Source organism: Calypte anna, chromosome 20, assembly GCF_003957555.1.
Source record: "Calypte anna isolate BGI_N300 chromosome 20, bCalAnn1_v1.p, whole genome shotgun sequence".
Taxonomy (NCBI): Eukaryota; Metazoa; Chordata; class Aves; order Apodiformes; family Trochilidae; genus Calypte; species Calypte anna.
Genome location: NC_044265.1, coordinates 126,717 through 149,942, shown reverse-complemented (window position 1 = coordinate 149,942; position 23,226 = coordinate 126,717). Strand labels below are relative to the sequence as shown.

The 23,226-nt window shown below is 54.9% G+C and overlaps 1 protein-coding gene across 1 annotated transcript; it reads left to right on the top strand.

The window, feature by feature from the left end:
• Positions 1-2,455: 2,455 nt before the first annotated feature.
• NECAB3 (N-terminal EF-hand calcium binding protein 3) lies at positions 2,456-23,196 on the top strand. The gene is made up of 13 exons (XM_030463049.1): positions 2,456-2,838; positions 6,967-6,991; positions 8,240-8,348; positions 14,165-14,190; positions 14,533-14,630; positions 18,525-18,661; positions 18,843-18,964; positions 19,259-19,338; positions 19,722-19,775; positions 20,348-20,460; positions 21,501-21,578; positions 21,870-21,961; positions 22,554-23,196. The coding sequence occupies exons 1-13, from the start codon at positions 2,746-2,748 to the stop codon at positions 22,580-22,582; spliced, it is 1,056 nt and encodes a 351-aa protein (XP_030318909.1). The 5' UTR covers positions 2,456-2,745; the 3' UTR covers positions 22,583-23,196.
• The last annotated feature ends 30 nt before the right edge of the window (positions 23,197-23,226 follow it).

The window sequence follows — 23,226 nt, the reverse complement described above, 5'->3', positions numbered from 1 at the left end:
ATGAGCTCACCCTGGGCAGCAGCAGAGTTTTCCCTCCTCCCCTGGGCAAGGGTGCACTCCTGTAAAGGCACTTGCTACCATGTTCCTCATGGGACAGTGAGCCCTTGGAACTCCCCATGCAAACCAGCCCCTGGCACGGACAGGACAATGTCTCCCACTGCAGCATCCCAGCCCAGCTTGGGGGAGATGCATTGGCTCCTCCATGTGAACCAAAGCACTATAAAAATAACCACCCTGCCTCCCAGGGATGATTCACCATGCAGCTGAAGGGCTTCCCTCCTGCTATTTTGAATCACAGATGCTTTTCTTCATCAGGTGAAGCAGACATGGTGCAGGAGATGGGCACCCTGCATGCATCCTCGGGGGTCCTTGGCTCCTGTTTGCTCCCAGCTCCTGTTCCCTGGCACTAATCCTGCAGGGACCATGTCCATCCAGCTCTGGAGCTGCCCGGTGGTGCCATCAGGCTGTGGTGGCAGCTCCACCACAATGCAAATACTGCAGCAGGTGGGCAGGCATCCTGTGCTGGATGTAGATGTGCTGCTGAGCCCAAGCAGTCATGAGGGTCTCATGTCCCTGTGCTGCAAGGTTTGGCCTTGGAGGAGTTGGGGAGCCCAAGAGTAGGATGAGCTCTGGGACAGGCTGGCAGGGGCTAGGGTGGCAGCATCAGATGCTGACAGAGCATAAAGGTTGTAAGAACTTGTACCTTTAATCTCATCCTGCTGGGAGGGTATGGACAGGGTTTGGGGTTGGCATTGTTTGTTCCAAGTGGGTGCTTTGTTGAATTCCTGCCTGGCTGTGGTCTTTTGTCCTGGTGACCTGGAGAGCAGAGCAGAGCCCTGGTGTCCACTGACAGCCTGGGCTGAAGCCATGACCACTTCCCCATCGGTGGCTTTTGGGTTGTGCTTTGGAAGCACTCATGGAAGGAGCATGGGGTACCTGCTCCCTCCTGCTGCTGTCAGAAGCTTTGACTTGGACTTCGCCTTCACTTTCCAGCTGCTCCTTCCCATCCTGGAACATGTGCTTGACTCTGAGGCATCCTGATGGAGACCAAGTGTGGACTTTAGCAACACAGGAGTGGAGAAAGGGCTTTGCTTTAGAATCATTGGATCATTTTAGTTAGAAAAGACCCTTAAAATTATCAAATCCAGCATTAATCCAGAACAGCCAACTCAACTCTACCACGGGACCATGTCCCTTTGCTCCACGGCAGTTCCACCATTACCCAAGCCCTTTCCCACACTCCCTGGTAAGACAATCCTCTGTCCCCTCTGCTGCAGGGCCTCCTCTGCCTGCTTCTCTAGTAACTGCTTCCGTTTTAGTTTGATTTCATGATGGCCATGTTCAACAGCTCCAGCTCTGGGACCTCTTTCTCTGTCCCCTGGGGAAGGGGACATCTCTGTGCTGCATGGGCTGGGTGCACGTGCTCCCTGGAGCCCCCGCAAACTCCTGCCAGGTCCCAGGTGCACTCACTCTCTTTTCCCTCATTTGCACAGGGAGCAGCTGGGAGATGGTAAAAATAACTAAATAACTGAGAAGCATCCTTGCAACTGCTCTGGGTTCAGCTTGCAGCCAGTTATCCCTGGGGGAGGAGGGGAGCGAGTTGAACTCCACGTGCCTGCTGCTCAGTCACGTTGGGCTGGCGAAGTGTCTTGGTTTGGAGACCTCGGTTCTGAGAAGCAGAGCTCAGCAAAACGGGTTGGCCTAGAGAGGTCCACGTGAAGAGAGAGGTGGTGCAGACGGAGGCAAGCCTGGTGGAGATTTTGCATCCAAGTCCAAGTGGTGCATGCCCCTCTCTTCCTAGGATACTCCAAGAGGGATGGGAAGGAGCCCCCTGACCCAAGAAGTCACTGCACTGTGTGTGCTATGGAATTGGCATCAAGTTTTGCCCAGGCACAGCTTTATTGTGTTGATTTATTGGATTATAAGTCTCTGCTTTGTGAAAACCTTTGAGGACAGGCTGGGGTACAGCCAGGGGGGTCTCCTCTTCACGTCCACAGCCTTCTGCTGTGCCAAGCAGGGGTGAAGGCACCTCCTGCCTCCTCATCCTCCCCAGCCCATCCCCAGCTCCTGCAGCCCCCGTGGGGCAAGAAGCGCTTCCTCCATCTGCAGCAGGGGATGAGCGCTGAGGAGCGGGCACCACCGAGAGAGACGTCATTGGAAACCACGCTGGCTGGCAGGGGACTGTCCCGGGGGCCAACAGCTACCACAGAGGGACCAACCACAGCCAAACTGGGACCAACTGGGCCAACACGGGACCACCGTGGGGGGCAGTGGAGTAACCTGAGACCAGCCCGAGAATCCCTCCAGCCGCCTGGCCCTGGGACGGAGCCATCCCCGCAGCCATCAACGCCACCGCCCGCGGCCCTCACAGCGCCGCCCCGCCCCTCACCCCTCCGCCAATGAGCGGCGCTGCCTCAGGTGCGAATCACAATCTGTGGCCAATCGGGTGGCCGCGGGGGCGGGCCCTCAGCGGAGGTAAAGTTGGCCGGCGGCGGAGCCGCTCGCCTGAGCCCCTCTCCTCCGCGCTGCCGAGCCGCTCTCCTCCGCGCTGCCGAGCCCCTCTCCTCCGCGCTGCCGAGCCCCTCTCCTTCGCGCTGCCGAGCCCCTCTCCTCCGCGCTGCGCTCCCTGCGGCAGCGTGCGGGGGACACCGCGCCCTCAGGGCAGCTTTCAGCGCCCTACGGCACCGCACCCTACGGCCGCTCAGCGCTCCCCAGGGCCGCGCAGCGCCCTTGCCCGTCGGGGCCATGATGGCGTGTGCCGAGCTGCTGGCCGTGTGCCTGCTCTCAGCCGACCGCGACCCCGGGCCCCGCCGCCAGCCGCTCCCCATCTTCCACGACGTGAGTACCCAACACCCCGCGACCCATCCCCGGGGCTCGCAGGACCCGGGCGGTTCCACCTCGCAGGGAGCCGTGTCCCGGCTGCACGTGTAGGGATGAGGGTGAGGACCTTCCCGCCTGCCTGGGCTGAGAAACCGAACCCAGGGGCCAAACGAGCGGGCTCTGCTGGTGCCTTAGTGTGAATCAAGGCGTGGGTCGTGATGTATTAAATAATCCTAAGTGTTCTGTCTTTCCTTTGAATTATGGGCTTCTCAGTGGCTAGAAATAGCCCAGCCCTTATCAGGAGCTGACTGTCGTGACTCCTGGAGCGGGAGCTGCGTCTGCTTGTGGCAGGAAAGCTGCGGGAGGTACCGTGTTGCTGTTGGAAGCCGTGGTATCCTGCAGGCAGAGCGAGTCGGGTGCCTGCTGCAGCCCCCGTCCCTCCCGCTGCCAGGGCACCGGGAGCCTCGGGGGGAGAAGGGTCTGGGGGGGGCTGCCAGGCACCCCCGCGGCCCTGGGTGGCCCAGGGCAGGTGAAGATGCAGTGGTGACCGTGTCCCTTGTGTCTCGGCTTTGACACGACAGGTCCTGGCACAGAGCTGTCCGTCATGCTGCGTCCCCTCGAGCCCCGTGGTGAGGGGCAGCTGGGTGACCTCCTCCCGTGCTGGAGCACATCAGAGCTGCTCAGCCCCCCACCCTGCTCCTGGCTGTCTTCTGTGAGCTGCAGGGTGCCTGGGTGTCAGGTGGGCAGTGTTTGAGTCTCTCTGGTGGGTCACCAGCCTCTGCCTTCCCCTGTCTGCTGCACCGTGGGGGTCCAAGTCACCCTGTGGAGCCAAGCAATGTGTGAGTGGAGCTGCTCCCCTTGCCCTGCCACAGGGACTGGGGAGGAGGCAGCAAGCAAGGGTTAAAGGTGAGGGTCAGTGTGCTACCTTGGACCTGGACAGCCCCGGAGATGCCAGCTGTCATCTCTGTCCTTTCCCGTTCTGGGTAATGCCATACTCCTGTGTCCCACTTCGTCCCAGAGGAAGAGAGCAGGAGACCTCGGGTAGCTTTTTGGGAAGCTGAATAGCATGACTGGTTTGGTCCTCTGCTTGGGAGACCTCTTGGCATCACCAGGGAACAGCTAGAGAGTGCAGCTCCTTGGGCTGCAGAGATGCTTGCAGCTTCCAGCTGGGGGTCAGGGTCTCTCCTGCTGTAGAGGGATTTCAGACTGCAGGGCTCTCTAGCCAGTGTCATTAGCAGCACTAATTATTTGGAAGATGGCTGAAGGGGGGGTTGGTGGTGACAGCCATCTGTGTTCCAGCCCAGCTCCTCCCAGCACTCCCCAAGTCCCACATCTATCCCTCAGGGCCTCATTAAGACAATTAAAATGGGAACAGCTACTGGCTGTTTTCTTGGTTCTGGTGGCTTCCCTTCCTCTTCCCTGTGGTTCCCTTTGCTCCTGCCTCAGCTCCAGAGCTTGACAGGTTGTGTTTAATATCTACTCTTTTGGGTTTGGGCAGTTGGCTGCTCTGCAGCTGCTGCTCCCCCCCTCCGCCCCGCAAAGGGGTAGCAGGGTGGGATTCTGCCCCTCTGTAGTGGGGGGCAGCTGGTGGGATGCTGCCCCTCAGGCTGCCCGTGACAGCTCCTGGGTGACAGCTGCTGTTTCCCCTGGGACAGAGCCACCTTTCTGTACCCGCAGATCTCCTGCCTCCAGGAGAGGTGAGGAGGAGGGCTGTGCCTGAGCTGCTTTGCTGCAGGCAGGATGCAAACTGCGGTGTTGCTTTCTCAGTGGTTTCTCTGTGCAGACATCTCCAGCCTCTGGGAGGTTTGTCCTCCAGGCTGGGGCTTGGAGTTGGTTCACTCCCCTCTCAGGGTACCAAAGGTTCCCGAAAGCCCCTTGGCCAGCCCCTTGGCCACAGCCTGCATCAGCCTGCAGTGGGTGGATGAACACAGTGGTGTCCCCAGCGTGGCTGTCCCCTCCACAGCAGCTGGTGTGTCCCTGGCTGTGTGTCCAGCAGCCAGAGTTGCTGCAGGCAGGCAGAAGCCCCATGTCCCTCCTTCTCAGGGAGTCTGTGTGTGGTTCATCCCCACACAAATGCCTGTTCAGTGCTTCCACATCAGTCCCAGCCTGTCTGCTGCTGCAGGTACTGAGTGGGGCTGCAGCTTCTTAGACCCAGGAGCTGGGGGCTAGAGGGAATGTCTCAGGCTTGAGGCAGTGTCCCTGTGTTTCTGACTGCGAGCCCCCCTCAGGAGTGCAAGTGAGGGACTCCCTGTAGGGAATCCCTGGGATGGGCTCTCTGGAGGCAGCAAGGAGCCTCACCATCCCTGGGGGACATAGAGCAGACGTGGCCTCTCCTCACAGGGCTCTCACAGCTCTGCTGCTCATGCCTCATTTATTTATTTTTGAGCTCCAGGCAGCTGCCAGGTGTGCTCTGGAAGGGTTTGCCACTGTACTGCTGGAGCACGGGATCTCCTGTCTGAGGGAGAGGCATCTGCTCTGCTTGCTGAGGTTCATGCTGATGCCAGGATGGGTTCACATGGGATTTAAGACCTTCTCAGCCCTGTTAGATCCCCCCAAAATAGCTCCTTCCCACTGAGCAAGGCCAACCTGGGAGTTGGAGATGTCATCTGCGCTTGCTTGAGTCTGCGTTTCTTAAGTGTCTGGGTGACACTTGACTGCCTTTGGGATGAGCTACCTGGCTTAGGTGACATTTGGAGTCATAGAGATGTCATTGTGTGAGCCAAGTGTCCCTCTGATGAGAGAGAGCTCTGCAGTATTGAGTTTTTGCCTTGATGGGCAGTGGCATGCCAGAGGCAGGGAGCTGACAGGGTGGCACAGGCTGGTAGGACCCAGCAGAGCTGTCCCTGCGTCTGGTGTGTGTAGCCCTGAGACCCCCTGATGCTCAAATGAAGCCTTTGGCCTGCAGAAAGTTTTGCTTTAAAATCCAAAGAAATCCCCAGTGTGGGGAAGCTGCAGGTTCTTGTCTCAGCTGGTGGTGATGAAGCTCCAAAGTGCTTCCAGTGAACCCTGCAGGGTGTTCAGAGAGCTCCTGCCCTGCTTTCCTGCAAGGGGAGCAGCCTGGCCAGCTGGAAGCCTGTGTCCTGCAGGGATGGTTATCTAATACTGGTCAGCTCAGGGCTTGCAGCAGCTCAGGTGGAGCCTACCTTGCTCTGAGGAGCATCCCCTGAGGAGGTGTCCCTGCTCCCAATTTCAGCCATGCAGAAGAACCAGGGAGCTCCCTGCTGGAACCAGCATCAGAGTGCAGAGCTGGTCTGGGGATGATTTTATCAGCAGTCTCTTATTTGCAAATGCATGGAAAACACTATAGTCAAGTCCCCTTTCTCCTTTTCCTGCCATTTTTAGTTCCTGGTCTTTCCTCAGACCTTCAGATTGCTCCATCAACCACGATGAATAAAAAGGATGATTAAAAAGAAGAAGGTTGCCACACACACAACTTTGTGTCAGCTCTGTTAGGATGTGCTGGTGAAAACCTTGTACTGTTTGGTCTGGTAAGATGCTCTCAGGTTTTGGGAGTGATGCTGGGCCTCACTGGAGTAATCTCCACGCCTTCTGATTGTTGTTGGTGAAAGAGGAGCCGGGCAGGGGTAAAAAGGCACAGCTGGGCCACAGGCAGAAGCCTCATGGTTGGAAACCTGGGCTGAGACCCTGAATTGGAGCAGCTCTCCAGCTGTTCTCTGAGGCAGAATTAGTTGCTTATTAATTAATTCATTAATTATTAATTACAGCTGCTGTGCATGTTGAGATGTTGCAGGAAGGATTGTTGTGAAAGGGGATGGCAAAGTGCAGGATAGGAGCTGAAGATGGTTGAAGCATCAGCGGTGGTGCACAAAGTGCTCCCATCATGGAGTGGTTTTGTGCTTCATGTCCTTTCATTTCAAGGGTCTGAAAAATTAAACACTTCCCATCACAAGGGTGTAGCAAAGCCCTTTCTGCTTCATCTCCCTCTGTGTTCTCTGCTCATGAGTGCTGGGCTTGAGCAGGCAGTGACAAGAAATGGTTTCAGTTGTTTGCAAAGGCTGAGCAGGCTGTGCAGCCCTAGCTGTGGGGTCTTCTTTGTGGCTCTGGGAGGTGTTTCTCCTGTGGTGGCAGTGCCATGTGCTGCCCTCCTTGCTGTCTCACTAAACCCTGTTGTGTTTTCTTTTGCAGATTTTCCGTCGAGCTGACAAGAATGGTGAGTGCTTTGTTCCTGCTGCTGCTTCCCCCTCCCTCCCTGGCTCTGGGCAAAGCAGCACAGCCCATCCCTGCTGGAGGGTTTGGCTGGAAGAGGAAAAGGGCAAGCAGCTCTCTGGTTGCAAGATGCTTTTCTCCTCTTTCCTGGAAGAGAAAAAGGCACTGGAGGAAAAAGCCTGGGGAGGTGGGCTCCCCAGTTCTCTGTCCATGCACCACAAAATCACAGAATGTTTAGGTTGGAGGAGACCTTCAAGATCCCAAGGCCCAGTCCAACCTTTGACTAACAACATAATTTAATTACTAAACCATGTCCTTAAGAACCAGGTCCAAACACCTTTTAAATACCTCCAGGGATGGTGACTCCACCACTGTCATGGGCCATTCCAATGCCTGGCAACCCTATCAGTGAAAAAATGTTTCCTAACATCCAGCCTAAACCTCCCCTGGTGCAGCTTCCATCCATTTCCTCTGTCCCACAGGACAGAGCCTCTCTGGAGCCCTCCTCCTGCCCACACACACAAGGTCTCTTGGCTGCACTGCTCACAGTGAGGCAGGAAGGCAAAACCAAAGCTGTGCAGCAGTAGCCCAGGGGCCATCAGACTGTTTCTCTACCCCTTACAAGATTTATTCAGTCTCTGCTCTCAGTCTGGGGCTTACATGTGCCCCTGTTTGGGTGGTCGTGTTTCTGTGTGCCTGCTGGGGCCCTGGGTGTTTGAAAATTAGGTTCTGCTACCCAGTTTTCAATTGGCACCCATAAACCAAGAAGTCCAAAATTAGAAGTTGTTACTCTGAGCCTTCCTTCTTCCTCTTGTGCTCTTCTCTGTGGTAGATTTCAGGCTTCAGGAAGCACTTTTGCTGCAGATCAAAATGCAGCCCAGGACCTGAAGTCTTGCACAGAGAGGAAGGAAAAAGCTCTTGAGTCAATGGGGAAATCTTTCCACAAAAGCTTGGTACTGTCCTCACAGTGTCCTCTTTGTAATGGGCTCTACAGTCATCCAAGTGCAGAGTCCCCATGCATTTCTGCAAACCTGGCAGGGGGGTTCTTTTGGAAGGGGCCCTGCTTGCCAGTGCTCCTGGGTTTTTGACAGGGAGTGGTAGGACTCTGAATGAGATCTATTGCTCTCATTGTTATGCACCACACTCCCAACCATCCCACGCTCCCAGCAGAGAGGCTGCTGGGAGGCTTGCTGTGGCCTGTGTGCCTCTTTCTGCAGATATGTAATTATTTTTCCCTTTTATTTAAATGCAGATGATGGGAAACTGTCATTCGAGGAGTTCAAGAACTATTTTGCTGATGGGATCCTGAGCTCAGAGGAGCTGTGGGAGTTGTTCAGTGGCATTGACAGATGTCATTCAGAGTAAGTACTGTGGTGGCACAGAGGAGAGGAGATGAAGGAGGAGAAGAAAATGCTTGACTGGAGATGGAGGACATTTGGAGGCGGGTGCAATAAATAGTCAGGGTGAGATAAACCTACCTCTTATAACATGCAGATCTTAGAACCCATTGAACACCAATCAGCACTGGTGGTGAGAGAAGCCAGACATTTTGAGAACAGTCATTATCAGGTTTACTGGGGTTCTGTAAAAGTAAGCATCCATTTCAAATCACACCACATCATCTTAGTTTGACAAATGTAGTCCAGAAATATGCAGCTCTGTGGAGCAGGTTGTGTGTCTGCAGGAATATGTGGTGGTGTGAGGATGATGCACACACAGACTGTGTAGTCACAGGCTTCTCCACTGCTCTCACAGGGAACAGCTTTTCACTTGGGTAAGAGCTGCTTTTCACCACGAGTGGGCTCTGGGAGTGTAACTGCATTTAGGCCACCTGCTTTCAAACAAGCAAACCCCAAAGAACAGAAGTAATTGCACTTAGCCCTCTACTCACCTCTTGACTCACCTCTAGACAGCTAGAGGAGTCTGTTGTGCTTGGCTGGGTTTCTCATCCCAGGCTTTCAGATATCGCTGTGGCCTTGCTGGGGTCCCTCTGCCCTGTGTGTGTTGGCACTGGAGAAGCTGCCTGTTGGTATTTGAATGTCTGGAGGCTGCCCATCCAAACAGGAGAGTGCTGCCTGGGGAGAAGGTGACTGCAGCTTCCTCCTCGTCTTGTGCTGCAGGCTCAGCTCTGGCTCCTGCCACTTCCCTGGCACCCCAGGAAACATCTCCAGCCCCTTTCTGATGCCCTGGGCTAGGGCAGAGCTTGTGCAGGTCCTGCCCAGGGAGAGGTAACTCAGGTAACTCAGCTGCACATGCTGGTCCCAGGGCTTTGCAAGGAGCCAGGGCAGCAGCACAGAGGGCCTGTGCCATGCCAAGATACCAGCAGCCACCAAATGCCACCGAGAGTGGATACTCAGTGGTCCCAGGCTGCAAGTCCCCACACCGTCCACTCAGGACTAAGGGAGTGGGGATGATTGATTCCTGCCAAGTGTCAGGGTGGTGGGTTTAGGTGATGTCTCTGTATGTGTGAAAGTCCAGAGAAGTGGGCTGGTGTGTACAGTCCCTGATACCATTTTATTTTAAGCCTGGCTGCCCGTTGCTGCCTGTCCTGCTGGTTGTGCTTGTTGGATGTGGGCAACAAGAGCTGTTCCCTGAAAATCCCTCTGTCTCTTTGGGCTGTGACCACAGGGAGTTGGCCGTGACTTGTTCCTTTTCCTCTGCAAATGCTTCTTTTCTCTCACTCATTTTGGCCATATAATACTGCTGGAAAACATGGGGTGCAGCAAAGCAGAGAGTTTTAACTGTGCCCGTCACTGCATGGTAAAGATCTCCTGGTTTACCACTGCTTTCAGGTTGGGTTTCTTTTTTCTGTCCAGAGCAGATAAACAAGACTGACTGCAGGGTTCTGTGCAAGCAGGGGCTCTCTGAGAGCCCTGCACAGCCCTGGCTGCAGTCATGTTTGCAGTGGTGTTCTCCATCCCTCCTTACCTGTGATGACAGTGAGGTAGCTATGACAACGTGGCAGTTGCAGCACTGAGCTCGTGACATCCATTAGCAGCGTGTTGGGTCCTTGATCTTTGAGAAGGGACCCTGTGGACAGAGCTGGTTTCCACATTCCTGCATTGTCACTTGGAGCAAATGTAGGAGACACAATTCCTCCTGTGCCCTTGTTTCTGCAGGAGCAGAAGGGGAAATCCAGCCCTGAGGAGAGGTTCTTGTTTGTCCCTGGCTGGGACATAGTCCATGTGTGCATGGGACAGCCTCAGAGAAAGCAGGTGGGAGTGGGACAGGACACAGAAGGTGACACCAGCTTCATCACCAGCTCCTGGGGCAGGAGGAGGAGGTGGCACCTCCTGGAAAGGGAGCCTGGTGCTCAGCTTATTTGGTAAGAGGCATTCTGCTCTGATTCTGCCCCTGCTCTGATCCTGACCCAGAGCTCTCCTCCCAGCTGCCTGCTTGCCTTGTGCTTGCAGGAACTTAATATTTTAGAGAGAAGGCTGAAATTTGCTGCCAGATTCAAGAGTTATTATCTGAGGTAATACTCAAAGTATTACAAAGCCAGAAAGCAACTACAAGCTCTACAAACAGATCTGGTGTGCTTCTTTAATGTCCCATAGCCTTTTTTTTTTTTTTTAATTGCATTTCTGAAAATGGTTCAATTTTGTCTTTAGACTACCTCCTTGCTCAAATTCTTTGACATTTAAAAAGAATATGTTGAAACCAAATTCAACTTTATATTGCAATTTGGTTGGTACAACAACTATGTCCACCATTTCCTTTAGCTTGTCAGAAAGCCCCACGTCAGTTCTGGCAGTGGTGCAGAACAGAAAGATTCATCTTCCAGGAAAAGTGCATTTTCACCCCCTGGAATTGCTGTGTGAGAGAAGTGACTGGAGAGACCCAGTGCTGTGTGTGTGCAGCCCAGCAGATCCCAGGGTCTCGTGGGGACAGCTGAATGGGGAGTTGGTTCCAAAGGGCCTTGGACTGAGCATCGTTGTGTTTAGGTTGCATGCTCTTTGCAAGGCACTGCAAAACCTGCCTGAGGAAGTTTTGGGTGGACCTCATGTGTCTTTCTGTCTTGCCAAATTTGGCAAAATAAGGTCTGGCAACTCTTCCTTTCTTTTTAAATGTAAGGTCAGGGGGTGGTGGCAGGAATGGGGTACAGACTGCCTAGAGCCCGTGGCTCTGTCCTTGAGGCACAAGTGACAGAGGTGGGACTGCTGACCTGGTGGTTTTTAAAAACTCTCAGTGCAAATAACTTCAAACTTTTGATTCTGTTGAAGAAGGGTCTTGTCTGAGCTTTCCCTCTCTCTAGACAGACTCAGAGCCACAGCCTGTCTATGAGTGATAGAGGGTGAGTAAAACACCCTGGGTCACACTGGAAAGGTTTGGAAACAGATCTGTGATGGCAGCAGAGGTTCCCAACATGATAAATGATAAAAATAATAATAAAAATATCCCATCTGCTTTGCTGAAGGTGATTGTTGTTTTCTTGCATAAATTCCAGGCACATGCTGACAAAATCCCAATCGCATAATGATGACAAGATCCTTCATCATCACTTCAAGCTTAATTACAGTTAATCAGTGGTTTGAGCACAGTCAAAATACAGCTATGTGGGAATGTAGAGAGTCTCAGGATGAGTGCTTTGGAAGCAGAGGATGGCTCTTCTCTTGGAGTGGGGGAGAGGTTGGCAGGGAGGGGAATGGAGCAAAGCCCTGCAAAATGGCTCAGGATTTGACATGCAGGTTCTTTTACATCAGCTCCTTCTGGTTTCTGGTATGAGTAGTTCTCCTGGTGTGGAAGTGGAACCATGTGTCCTGTGGCTTGTTTGCTGTGCTCTGTCCTGCCCCTTGCTGCACCCTGGGGGTGTGGAAGGTGGGAGAAGGTGGCTGTGCTGGGGAGGGAGCAGATCTTCCACTGGACAGCTTCTAGAGGGCTGAGTTTTGCCACAAGATCTTGCTGATGAATTCAATGTTTAACTGTTTGGTGCTTTAGTGATTCAAAACGTTTGCTTTTAAGCAGCAGCAGTCATGATAGAAAGAGTTCTTAATAACCCCTGGCCTCTCCTTAGAAGGTTGGTGTTGATTAGACCTGAGATGGAGACGGGCAGTGGGCTGAGCTCATGGCCCCTCCTTCCTGGTGAAACCAGTCTCAGGTTCTCCCTGGGGACAGATGCAAATGCCTGAGAAGTGCATACTTTAGGTGTTTCATTGTGTGTTTTGTTCTGTCATGTCCACATGTCTTTTGTGATTTTTATTTTGCTCATCTCCTGGATGGGAACCAGTGACTGCAGTTCTTGCTCTGGGGTATGAGTCTAACAAGTAGTGATGCAGATGCTGTGGTGCCAGGACTCATGGCAGTGCAGCAGTGCAGAGCTCTGCAGTCTCTAGGCAGCTTTCAGAAATAAGTAGGAAAAAAACCTAGGAATGAGCAAGACATTTTGCCAATTGTAATTTGTGCTTCAAATCCCAGTCAGTTGATCTAGCAGAGGTGGGGCTGGGTGCACAGGGCTGCTCAGAGGTGGGATCAGCAAAGTTTGATGGAGTGGAGCTGCCAGAAGAAGGGGCTGTGGTTTTTCTGATTTTTCTGTATTTTGTCTCAAGGGAAATACTGTCTTTTTAATTTGCTTTAAAAAACTCTGCAGTGCCAGGACAGTGTGCCAGAGCCCTGCCTCAATCGACTCCCGTGGTACGTGTTTAAAATAGATGGGCCAAATCACTTCCTAAAACTGCCTTTCTCCAGAGCCTGATGCAGTTAGCTTAGCAGAGGGGTCTGCAGTCCCCCTGCCATGGGTTGGTGATGATGTCTTGCACCAAAGTACTTTTATTATTTGAAGCAGTCTGTTATTAAAGTACACAAAGTGGAAGCCCAGCAGAAAGACACAAACCAGCTTTTGATGTCTGGGGGGTGGGAAAGCTGTAGGAAGGTTTTGCTGAAATTATTACACCTGTTCCTGACCTGATGTTTTGGACCCTGCACACTCTCCTTTAATTTTACTCCAGGGTGTTTTTGCCCCTGTGAGCAGTGTCAGAGGCTGGACAGGGCTATATGGCTGTGGTTTGACCACCCAGGGCAGCAGCACTGCAGCCAGCCTCCTGCTTGGAAACCAGCAAGCTCCAGGTATCACCAATTCCCTTGTATAACACTTAGCAAACTCTCTTTCATGCTCTCCTCCACTTTCCCAATCAGTGCCAATGGTTGTAATCATTTAGGGGATTTGGAGACAGCAGAATGTCTGGAGCAGAGGTTGATTTGGGGCATTTCCCTGCAGGTGATGCTGGCCATAGCCTCTGCTCTGCCTCGGAGGATTTTGCCACCTGAGGAGATCTGACAGCTTCATGTGAACATAGGGTTCTGCTTGACATCCCCTCCCCAAAACATGTAGCTGTTTCTGGATGTTTCCTTTCTCCCCACCCCAGCAGTGCCTTTATCAGCAACTGGAGGGCCCTGCCCAAGCCCTGCAGGGATGCCAGCATTGATTCTCCAGTGCATTGCTCTCTGTTACTGAGAGGAGTGAGGAAATGGCCCCTGCCTCCAGGTTTTTGGACCCTGCTCCCTGCTTCAGTGGCTTTCACAGCAAGAACAGTCCCTCTGGTGGGCTGTGAAGCCATTCAGCCCCTGCCCTGGGACCCTGAAGGCAGTCCCACATCACTCAGGCTCTGGAGGCAGGAAGAGGAGGAGCAGATGAGTGGGAGATAAGGGTGCCTGATGCCATGGTGCAGGGAAGAGGGGGAACCTGGGCTCAGGCCAAGGGAGGCGTGAGGAGGGAGCACTGGCTGGATGCTTCCCACCTTTGGGAGAAGAGGTTGGGTTGAAGAAGCATCTTCTGTGGCTCCTCAGCTCCAGGGTTTGGAAGCCCATCCAGCTGCCAGCCCAGGATGCCAGCTCATGGTGGTGCCTGCCTCCCTTGACCCCATCCCAGCCCATCTTTCTCACGGATGTTTTTCCAGGAGATATTGGTGGAGCACCTTTGCTTGCTCCTCCAGCCCCTGAAGCAGAGGTGATGCTCTGCAGCTCTGCCTGGGTGCTGCAGGTGCTGGGCATGGCTCCAGAGCTGCTGGCAGCTTTTATAATAAAAAGCTCTTTGTGCAGCTTTGTATTTTTTTAATAGAGCTTTTGAAAATATAAGGTAGGACTAGTAAATCCTCTGGTACTCAAGACCCTGCTCACTGCAATTGTTTCTCCCATACCATCCTCACTGTCTAACGAGACCTTGTTCCTCTATTTCTTGCAGTAACGTGGACACAGAGAAATTGTGTGGTAAGTAGAGGGATATTCCTGCCTTGGAGGGTTTCTTCTCATGAAGGTTTGTGATGGGACTTTGTGCATGTCTGACCTGGGGGGGACCAGGCAATCAAGTGGCATTGACAGTCCCTGAATCCCAGCACAGAGGGTATCATCCATGCTTTTCCCAAGGTGAGAGGACATTTTGTCCCTGGGGATAGAAATGGGCTTCATTTCGGCTGAAGGGGGAACATGGCTCTGGAGAGGGATGCACATGTGCCTCTGCAGTGCTGGGCTGGGTGTGGGAAGCAGGAGGTGCAGGGCAAGCAGAGTTGGAGATGCTGGGGAAGCTCAGCATGGCCTTCTCTTCTGCTTCAGATTATTTCTCAGCATATCTTGGAGAATACAGGAATGTGTTTTCTGCCCTGGAAGCCCTCAACGCTGCGGTCCTGGCAGCCATGGACAAGACCAAGCTGGTAGGGATGGGACCATGGGAGGGCAGGGGGGGTAACAGGGGCTGTGATCTCAGGTGCTGGGTTAGTGTTAAATGGTGTTGCAGGCAGCAGATGTGGTGCCTCCTAGGGCTGCCTCTACATTCTTTCCGTTGTCTCCATGTGCCACAGCAGCACAGCCTGCAGGGTGCTGGAGGAGGAGGGTTGAGCTCTGGAGGTATCATCTTCCTCACAGAGAGCTCTGGCAGCTGTCATTTCAATAGCTCCTTGCAAACTACTTGCAGGGTCCTGCCTGAGGATGCTGTTTCTGATAAGCTGTGTGTTGTGTCTCTGAGCCAAAGCAAGAGTTTTTCCACACAGGGGGACTCCAGGACTGAAACAGCTCTGGCCTGACCCAGCAGCTTCTGCACAGCTCAGCCTGTGCTCACAGCCACAAAAACTGTCTGCTGGCGGGCAGAAGGGATGATGTGGGGAACAGCAAGAAGGTAGAAAATGAAATTCACTGACTTCCAGCCATGGGCTGAGTTCATCCCTGTGGTGAATGCTCTCTCTGCAGCTTGTACTGATGGGAGGCAGATTGGAGGCTGCTCATTAGTGCAGTCAGCCTCCTGCTTTGTGAGCCCCCCTGCCTCTGTGCTGCAGAGCAGAGGTCAGCAGTGCAGTGTGGTGGGCTAAAAACGGTCCCAAAAAAGCAGTGGCCAGACCCTCCTCAGGTCCTTGGCATCTGAAATACATTAAATGGTTCAACCATGTGGTTGGGGCCACTGCTGATTCCCTGCCCTGGCGTGACATTTTCCAAATGGATGCAGAAGGGTGAAACAGCTTTTGGGACTCTCTTGAGGTGGTTATTGCCAGCCCTCTCACTAGTGCATTCCCCTGGGCACACTGTGTTTGATGAGGCAATAGACAGGAGGCAGCTGGCTCAGGGCATGCAGCACTCAGCTGAAATCCTGATGTGTCTGTGTGGGATCCTCCTCTGCCCCTGTGGGGTGTTCTGGGGTGTTCTGTGGCTGGGAGGGTGAGGAGTGCTCTGCATGGTGAGCTTCAGAGCTGAGTCCCCTCCCAGCATGGCCTGCCCTGGGTTGGTGGTTGGGTTCTGGGGTTGGCAGCCCAGAGTGGTGCTTGTGGCTGTGTTTTCTGGGGGTGTAAGGGCTGTGCAGGGCTGAGCTGCCAGGCTGGGGACAGGCTGAGCATGTGCCCTGCAGCTGTGACAGTGTCAGCTGCCTGCTCCTGGGGCTAGACTCAGGGTTAGGCCCTTCTCAGGGTGTGTGTTCAGGGCTGGGGGGATGCTGGGGTTTCTCCCAGCCCGTTGAAGGGCAGCAACGTGGCTGAAACATCCAGCCCCCTACAAGGAGCCGTGCCCATATATTGAGGCTGGGGGGCACCCAGCCAGCCCTGGTGGGGGTCAGGAAGGGTGCAGCAGGGTGGGAGCACCTTGTTAAGTGGATCCAGGTGGCTGCAGAGGCTGCTTGCTGTGGAAAGTTCCCCCTGTGTAGAGGCAGAGGGGACAGCATCTGGATTTGGAGCAGCTCCCAGGATGAGGGGGTCTGTGCCTGGCAATGTGGTGGGTGAACAATGTCTCCTTTCTGCCATGCCCCAGGGGGGACTTGCTCCCTCACTCATGTTCCTCACCTTTCTTTCTCAGGCTTGTCCTGGGCAGGTTTGGGTGGGTTGTGCCTTGGTAAGCAGGGGATGTGTATAGGCAAGCACAGAGTGGGGATTTTGGTGCCTTTACCATTGGGAGTGTGGAGATGAAGGAATGGGCAGAGGGAGGGCAGGATCCCTTCCTGGGGTCCCTACCTCTTTTGTAGAGAAGGAAGGCTTGTGGGAGCAGGTGGGATGCTTTGTTGGGAAGAGCCTGGAGAGGAGGCAGAGCTCCAACAGCTTCACTGCCATCCACTTCCTCTGGCAGAAAAAGGAGATTAATTTTCCAGCAGGGATGAAACCCCATTGGCAGCATGGCTGAGGGGTGGAGGGCTCTGCTCACCCAGGGGTGGGGTCTGTGGCCACTCTGTTCACCCACTCCAGCACAAGCCCAGGACTGTGCTGAGGAGCAGAGCATCCTCCCCATGTGCCTTCCCCTCCTGGTCAGCCATGGCTGTGCCAGCAGTCCCAGGCAGACACAGCTCTGGGATGGGGCTGGTGGGTTAGCTATGGCATATAGGAACCAGAAAACCATGTAGGGTTCAAGACCCTCCCCACTTAACCCCCCAGGAACAGATTTCTGGCACCAGCAGCAGGAGAGTTATGTCCATGTGCAGGGCTTCTGCAGTTCAGGATCCTCAGTTCTCCTGTGTGTTGGTGAGAAATGCAATAGGAATTGGAAATATTTGACCTGGCTGATGTGGTAGCATTGCTGGACTCTTATTTTGGACATGAGAGAGGAAGTTCATGTTGCTCAGGGGAGTGAAGGCAGCCTGGATCCTGATCTGTGCCACAGCCTTGGGGGTGTGTTAGGACACCACAGGCAAGGCAGAGGTGACTGGTCCAGTCTATCTGATCATGTTGTGAAGGAAAGGCATTGACCTCATCTGATAGATGCTCCTGTGGAGCATTCAGCCCTTCTGCGTCATGTGGATTCTCTTGCCTTGACCTCCCCGTGCCACCTTGCCAGTCCTTTCTCTCTTAGTGCTCACAGTGATGACTGTGTCCCTTGAGCAAGGACCTGGTCTTGGGGAGAGCAGTCTGCTGTGACAGCTGGGCTTCCCAGCTGCTTCCCCCCTGCAACCCCTGATCCTTTTATAATCATCTGCTAAGCTGAGTCAGTTCACTAAAGCAGCAGCAAAGCCAGGTGAGTTCTTTTCCGACTGTTCAGTGAGCTGAATTGTCTCCCTGAAGCACCAAATGTCCTTTATACCCGAATTACAGAGAGCAGAGTCAGTTCCCTGTTTTCAGCAGCTCATCCTGTCACCTGTGCTCAGCTGCTTCAGTGCCAAGATCAGAAATCCCCTCCCATAGTGAAGTTGCTGCAGTGCAGGTGCTTTGTGGGCCTTCTTCTTCCCAGCTGGTTCCTCCCACCCCTGTGTCACCGTCCTCTGTGGCACCTCAGGGGTGCTGGTTCACTGCTGGAAGGAGCTTTCCTGCCTGCTGGAGCAGCGCCTGCCCGTGCTGGCAGCTGCAGGCAGAGTGTTTGGGGCACAGCTTTGCTGCAGTGCTCCAGACAGGTTCAGCCTCCAGCCAGGAGCATCGGGGCTCTGCTGGCAACCAGCTGGACCCAGACAGCATGGCCTGAAGTCCCAGCACCAGCCCTGCTTGTGCTGCCAGCCTGATGGGGGTTACACTTACAGTGTCTGATGGTGGGTAGGCACAGAAACAACCCAGAGTATAAATGAAAGGCAGTTTTATTTCTGCAACAGTGCAGGGCCTGGAGCAGGCAGTGTTTGTGAGGCTCTGAGAAGCACATCCTGGCTCTGCGTGCTGGGACAACACATCCTGACCCATGGCTTGGTTGCCTTCTGGGCCAGCTGGCCTTCTTGTCAGGATGCATGGTGGCCCTTTCATTCTCCCCTGCCCCCCCAAACCCTGCCTTTACACACCCAGCACTGACACCCGTGGGGCACACGTGGCACCGGTGCAGGGAGGAGGGTGGTGAGCAGTGGGCACCAAGCCCTGTGGCCCTGCTGGGGACCCCTCCAGGACCACAGGGCAGGTGGGCCAGGACTTGCAGGGCCATTGGTCACACTTGGTGGGTGACATGGTGATGGGCTGTGGAGTAGCTCTGAGCACAAGTGCATGTCACAAATTCAGCTGGGCTCTCTTCCTATGCTTGGCACTGTCTCCCTGGAGAGAGGGGGCATAAAACCCTGGATTGGATCCACCCTGTTGGGTTTATTGAAGGGCCAGCCCCTTCCAGGTGCTGCTCTGCTCCCCCTTCACAGAGCTGGAGGCATCTGACACATCCTCTTCCCTTCCCCACAGAGGTATGAGACGTCCTCAAAGATGGAGCAGTTCCTGATCCGTTTCCTGCTGCGGGAAACCGTGCACCAGCTGCAGTCCCTGCAGACCTCCCTGGAGTGTGCTGTGGACACCGTGGAGGAGCAGGCAGGACGGGAGAGGTGAGGGGGGGGTGCTGCTCCCCTCCCCACCACTGCTCCTGTGGGTTGCAGTGTGGGACAGGATTCGTGGGTGTCCCTGGGAGGGACATCTGGGAGCAGGATCTGCCCTTTCCAAGCCTACTTGAGGCTGACTGATACAGGGAATGGCTTCAACCCCACTTTTTGTATTTTGTTCTTTCAGAAAAGATGTAAAGAAATTGGAGACCTCAGTTGGGCTGAGGTCAGGGAGACGATGTGGGCGCAGAGCACAGAAGAACATCTGTCTGTCTCCTACAGACCCCTATTCTGGGATGCTCACAACAGGTACCTGCAGCAAGACCATTCCTTGGGGTGGGGTCTCTGCCTGCCTGGACTGTGTGTGGAAGCAGCAGCATGGGACAGTGGGGTCTGGGACAAAGCCTGGACCATCCCACCCAGATGCCAACTGGAGCTTGTGTGGGGTATCTCTTGAGCAGTGAGAAAAGTTTCAGGAGAGAAACAAATCAGTTTATTTACATCAGACGTTTAGAAGCTTTTGTGGTTTTCTGGGCCTTGTGCAAGCTTTTGCAATGAGAAAAGCAAGCTTTTGTGGTGACATCTCTGCCCTTCCCCATGCAGGCATTTGTGTCAAGGACAACAGCCAGTGGATGGCACAGATCAATCAGCTCCAGCAGCTCCTTGAGAAACTGGAGTGCAAGGTCTGTAGTGGAGGGGGGGGTGGGCTGGGGGTGGGCAGGTGGGTGCTGGGACCTCTCCCCATGCCAGCAGCCCTGGTGTTGGGTCCTGGCATTGTTACAGAGCTGCACCCACCCACCAGGCCTGGCCTTGCGGAGCTGTCCCCAGAGCTCCTTTCTCCTCTCAGCTCTGCAGCCCCTCCCCTGCCTTCGCCATGGTCTGTGCTGATGGCACAAGTCAGTCTGGACCCAGTGAGCCCCATTGATGTGCAGGTCACGTCCCTGTTTCTCCCCGAACTACCCAAAGGAACGTCCCCAGAGCAGTACCCATCTGTCACCCTGCCACCTTTTATCTTGTTGCAAAGTTGTCCCAGTCATGCTGATTTCTCCTGTGGTGTTACCTGCAGAGCCCGCGCCTGGAGCCTCTGAAGGAGGAAGCAATGTGTAAAGGAAGAGATGAAGTGAGTCCTTGCCCTGCTCCTTGTTTGCAGGCAGCCCCAGGGGGTTACACATCTCCCTCACACACACAAGTGCTCACACAGTCCTTCTGCCCCAAGCCACCTGGGTGAGCTTATGGGGCATGGGACCATCCACGGCACAAACACAGCTCCAAGGGGTTCCCAAAGCCTGGGCAGTGCCCACACCAGCTGGGAGGAAGGCAGCACTCCACTTGTGAGTGCCCAAATGCCTCAGGTTTGCTCTGAGCACCTGCAGACCATCCAGAGCCTCAGGGGAGGGGTCCAGAGGCCCCTTTCTGCTTGGGGCTAGACACAGGGAACTTCAGCAGGCCCAAAGTAGGACCCTGACACCAGGGCTGAAGCATCTCCTTCAAGGTATGGTCCTTGTTGTAAAGGCAGCCCACCCAGGTAGGAAGAAGCCACTTTCTGTTGGCATTGTCCCCAGCATCCTGGTGCCATCCCCATCTTGGAGCTTCCCCTGTGGTGCTGTGCTTGTCACTGCCTTGTCCTGCAGCAGGGTGGGAGCAGGGGGGGACAGGACAGATCAGTCCCTGATGCCACTCGTCCCTTTGCAGCACATCCTGGTGGCCAAGAGGCAGATCTCGGTGGCCATGGGCAGCGTCGAGGAGTTCCACCAAGCCTTCAGGTCCTACACAGAGGGCACGGCGGGGCAGAGCAGCTGCCTGCAGTACGTCTGGCAGGGGACAGGCTGGTTGGTGGCAGGGAGGAGCACGGCACCCTCTGGGGCACCAAAGTGGGGAGTTGTGTGTGCTGGTCAGGGTGAGGGTGGGCTTGGCAGGCAGAGCTTGGACCTTGCAGAGAGGATGGGGCAGTCCCAGGGCTGCAGCACAGTCCCATCTCCTGCAGGAAGCATTTGTTGCCAGCACGGGGCAAGTGGGGTGGGTTTTATTCCAGCAGGAATGGCCGTGGCTCTGCATGTGTGAGTGAGTGCATGTGTTCCTCCAGCACTGGAGGATTTTAAAGGGGGGGAAAAGGCAAGGGAGAGCCCATCCTGGAGCATGGCTGTTCTAAGGTGTGAGCAGTGCTGGGGGGAGCAGCCCTCAGCACCTGGAACTGACTCCTGGCAGAGCCAGGGCTGCTTCTCTTGGGGCTCCCCACAGAGCTGAGGATGGAGCTCAGTGACATGCCACTGCAAGCCTGTCCCTGGAGGTGGCACAGCTGCTCTTCCAGAGGTGCTTTCCTTCTCCCACAGCAGCTTTCAAGCTGCTTACAGTGGGAAATGTTTGTGCTGTTCCCATTTACAGTGTCATTTTTCAGCTCTTGAGAACAGCACTGTGTTTTCAATCCAAACAAAAGGAAGAGACTCGTTTTGAAATGTGTGGCAGGGAGAATGCAATCTTTTTTTCCTTACAAATTGATGGGCTTTTCTGTCATGAGAACACTTGAGTAGACAGCTGGGTAGTGTTGCAGGGGCAAGCTCTCCACCTGAGTGGCAAGCTGGGGCAAAGCTTGGGGAGATTCTGCTGCCCTGGCTCACACCAGGGAATTGCAAAGCATGTTGCAGCCCCTGCACGGGGGGATGCAGCCTCTGAGCTGCTGGGTGACTTCCTTTGCTGTCCCCTCAGGGCTTGGTCACTTCCAGCTGCTCCATGGTAGCCTGGGGGTGAGGCTCTGGTGCAGCCCTGTGCCACTCACTCCTGGGCCTGGGAGGACTGGCACGGCTGCAGTGGGTCAGGTCCTGTGTCAGGGTCACTCCTGTCCCCACAGTGTGTCTGCCTGCAAGCTGAGGGACGAGGCCTGCTTCATCCTTTATGAGTTCTGGCAGGACGTGGCTTCGTGGAGAAGGTTGGAGATGTTCCTTGTGTGGGGTTGGGTGCTCTGGGTCGGGTTTCCTCTCAGGGCTCCACCAGGACTCCACTGCTTCCTCTCCTTACTGCTGGCTGCTCAACCCAGTGTCCCCTGGGGCTGTTTGCAGGGGAGGGGGTGAAGACCCTAATGAAGGGTTTGGGGAGTGGGGTGAGAGTGTCTGTCCTGCTCCAGTGGGTGTGGGAGCAGCCCTGTTGCCCATGCATGGCAGGGGTCCTGGTGCACAGCCACGAGGCACACGCAGGGCTCAGCCCCTCCTCTGTTTTACAGCCACTTGCAGTCCAGCTGCAGCAAGACTTTCCAGAGAGCTATCATCACCTTGCTGGAGTCCCCAGAGCTGCTGACCACCATGCTCTTCCCAGGTGAGGGGGCTGCAGGACCCTGCCCACTCCCACACTCCTGCTCCAGGTGTTGTGCAGAAGGTGGGAGCAGTGTGGGGAAAAGGCACCTTGGCTCCCTCCAGAGCAGATGGTTGGCCTGGAGGTGACCTAAGCTGTTGGGTTTTGGGCCTCCAGCCAGGACGGCCAAGCAGCTGCTGCCACTGCCCAGGTAACAGATACCCATGGAACCCCAGACTGGTTTGGGTTGGGAGGGACCTTAAAGCTCCCCCAGTGCCACCCCTGCCATGCTCAGGGACACCTCCCACAGCCCAGGGTGCTCCAAGCCCCATCCAACCTGGGCTGGAACACTGCCAGGGATGGGGCAGCCACAGCTTCTCTGGGCACCCTGGGACAGGGGCTCAGCACCCTCACAGCTTCCTGGCCACCCCATGCTGGGGCTCACCCATCCCCAGGCCATGCCCTGGAAACACTCCCCACCTAAGGGATGTGCAGGTGCCACAGACCTGCAGAAAATCCTTCACTGGCCCCAAGCAGGCCCAGATCCCCATCTCTGCCACCCTTCCTGTCCAACACCAACTGCCCATCCCTTACCCTTTCCCCTCTCTCTTCTCAGCATCCTGGTGGATCATGAACAACAACTGACCCTGGGCAGCTGCTCCCAAGACACTGCTGGCATGTGGAAGAATGCAGAGCCCTTGGCACAGCCACATCCACTGCTCCTGTCTTTCACCTCCCTCTCCCTTGTCTCCTGTTGTGGTCCAGCAGAGGCTGCCTGCCCATTGTCTCTGGCAGTGTTTTACCCTCATGCTCTTTTCATGTTAATTTATTTATTTCCCTCCCCCTCCCCCCCAGCCTGGCTCCGTGCTGCCCAGGGGAGCAGGTTACTCCCAGCAGTGCTGCTGGAAGTGGTGGTGGGGGTGCACTGGGCCAGCTGCTGCAACCCAGCAACCCTCAGTCCTTCTCACACCCCAGCTCCTCTTCCTCAAGCTCTGAGGAGAGGGAGTTGGGTTGCCTTGTAATTGACTGTGAATAGTGTTTTATAGAAAAAAGTTACTGACCTATTTTTGGCACTGCCATTGCAGTGGCTTTAAGCCCACCCTGGCTGTGCACACCCCTACCCTCCCCACAAAAGAATAAACCACTGTGCACCTCCAAGGAAGGTGAGCATAGGCTGATTGCTCTCTTGCTTCATCCTGCAGCTCAGTGACCATAAATGAGCATTGGCCTCAGTTCAGTCCTGCCAGGCAGTGGCAACGAAGTTATGGGTGGGTGTCAGTGGTGGGGGG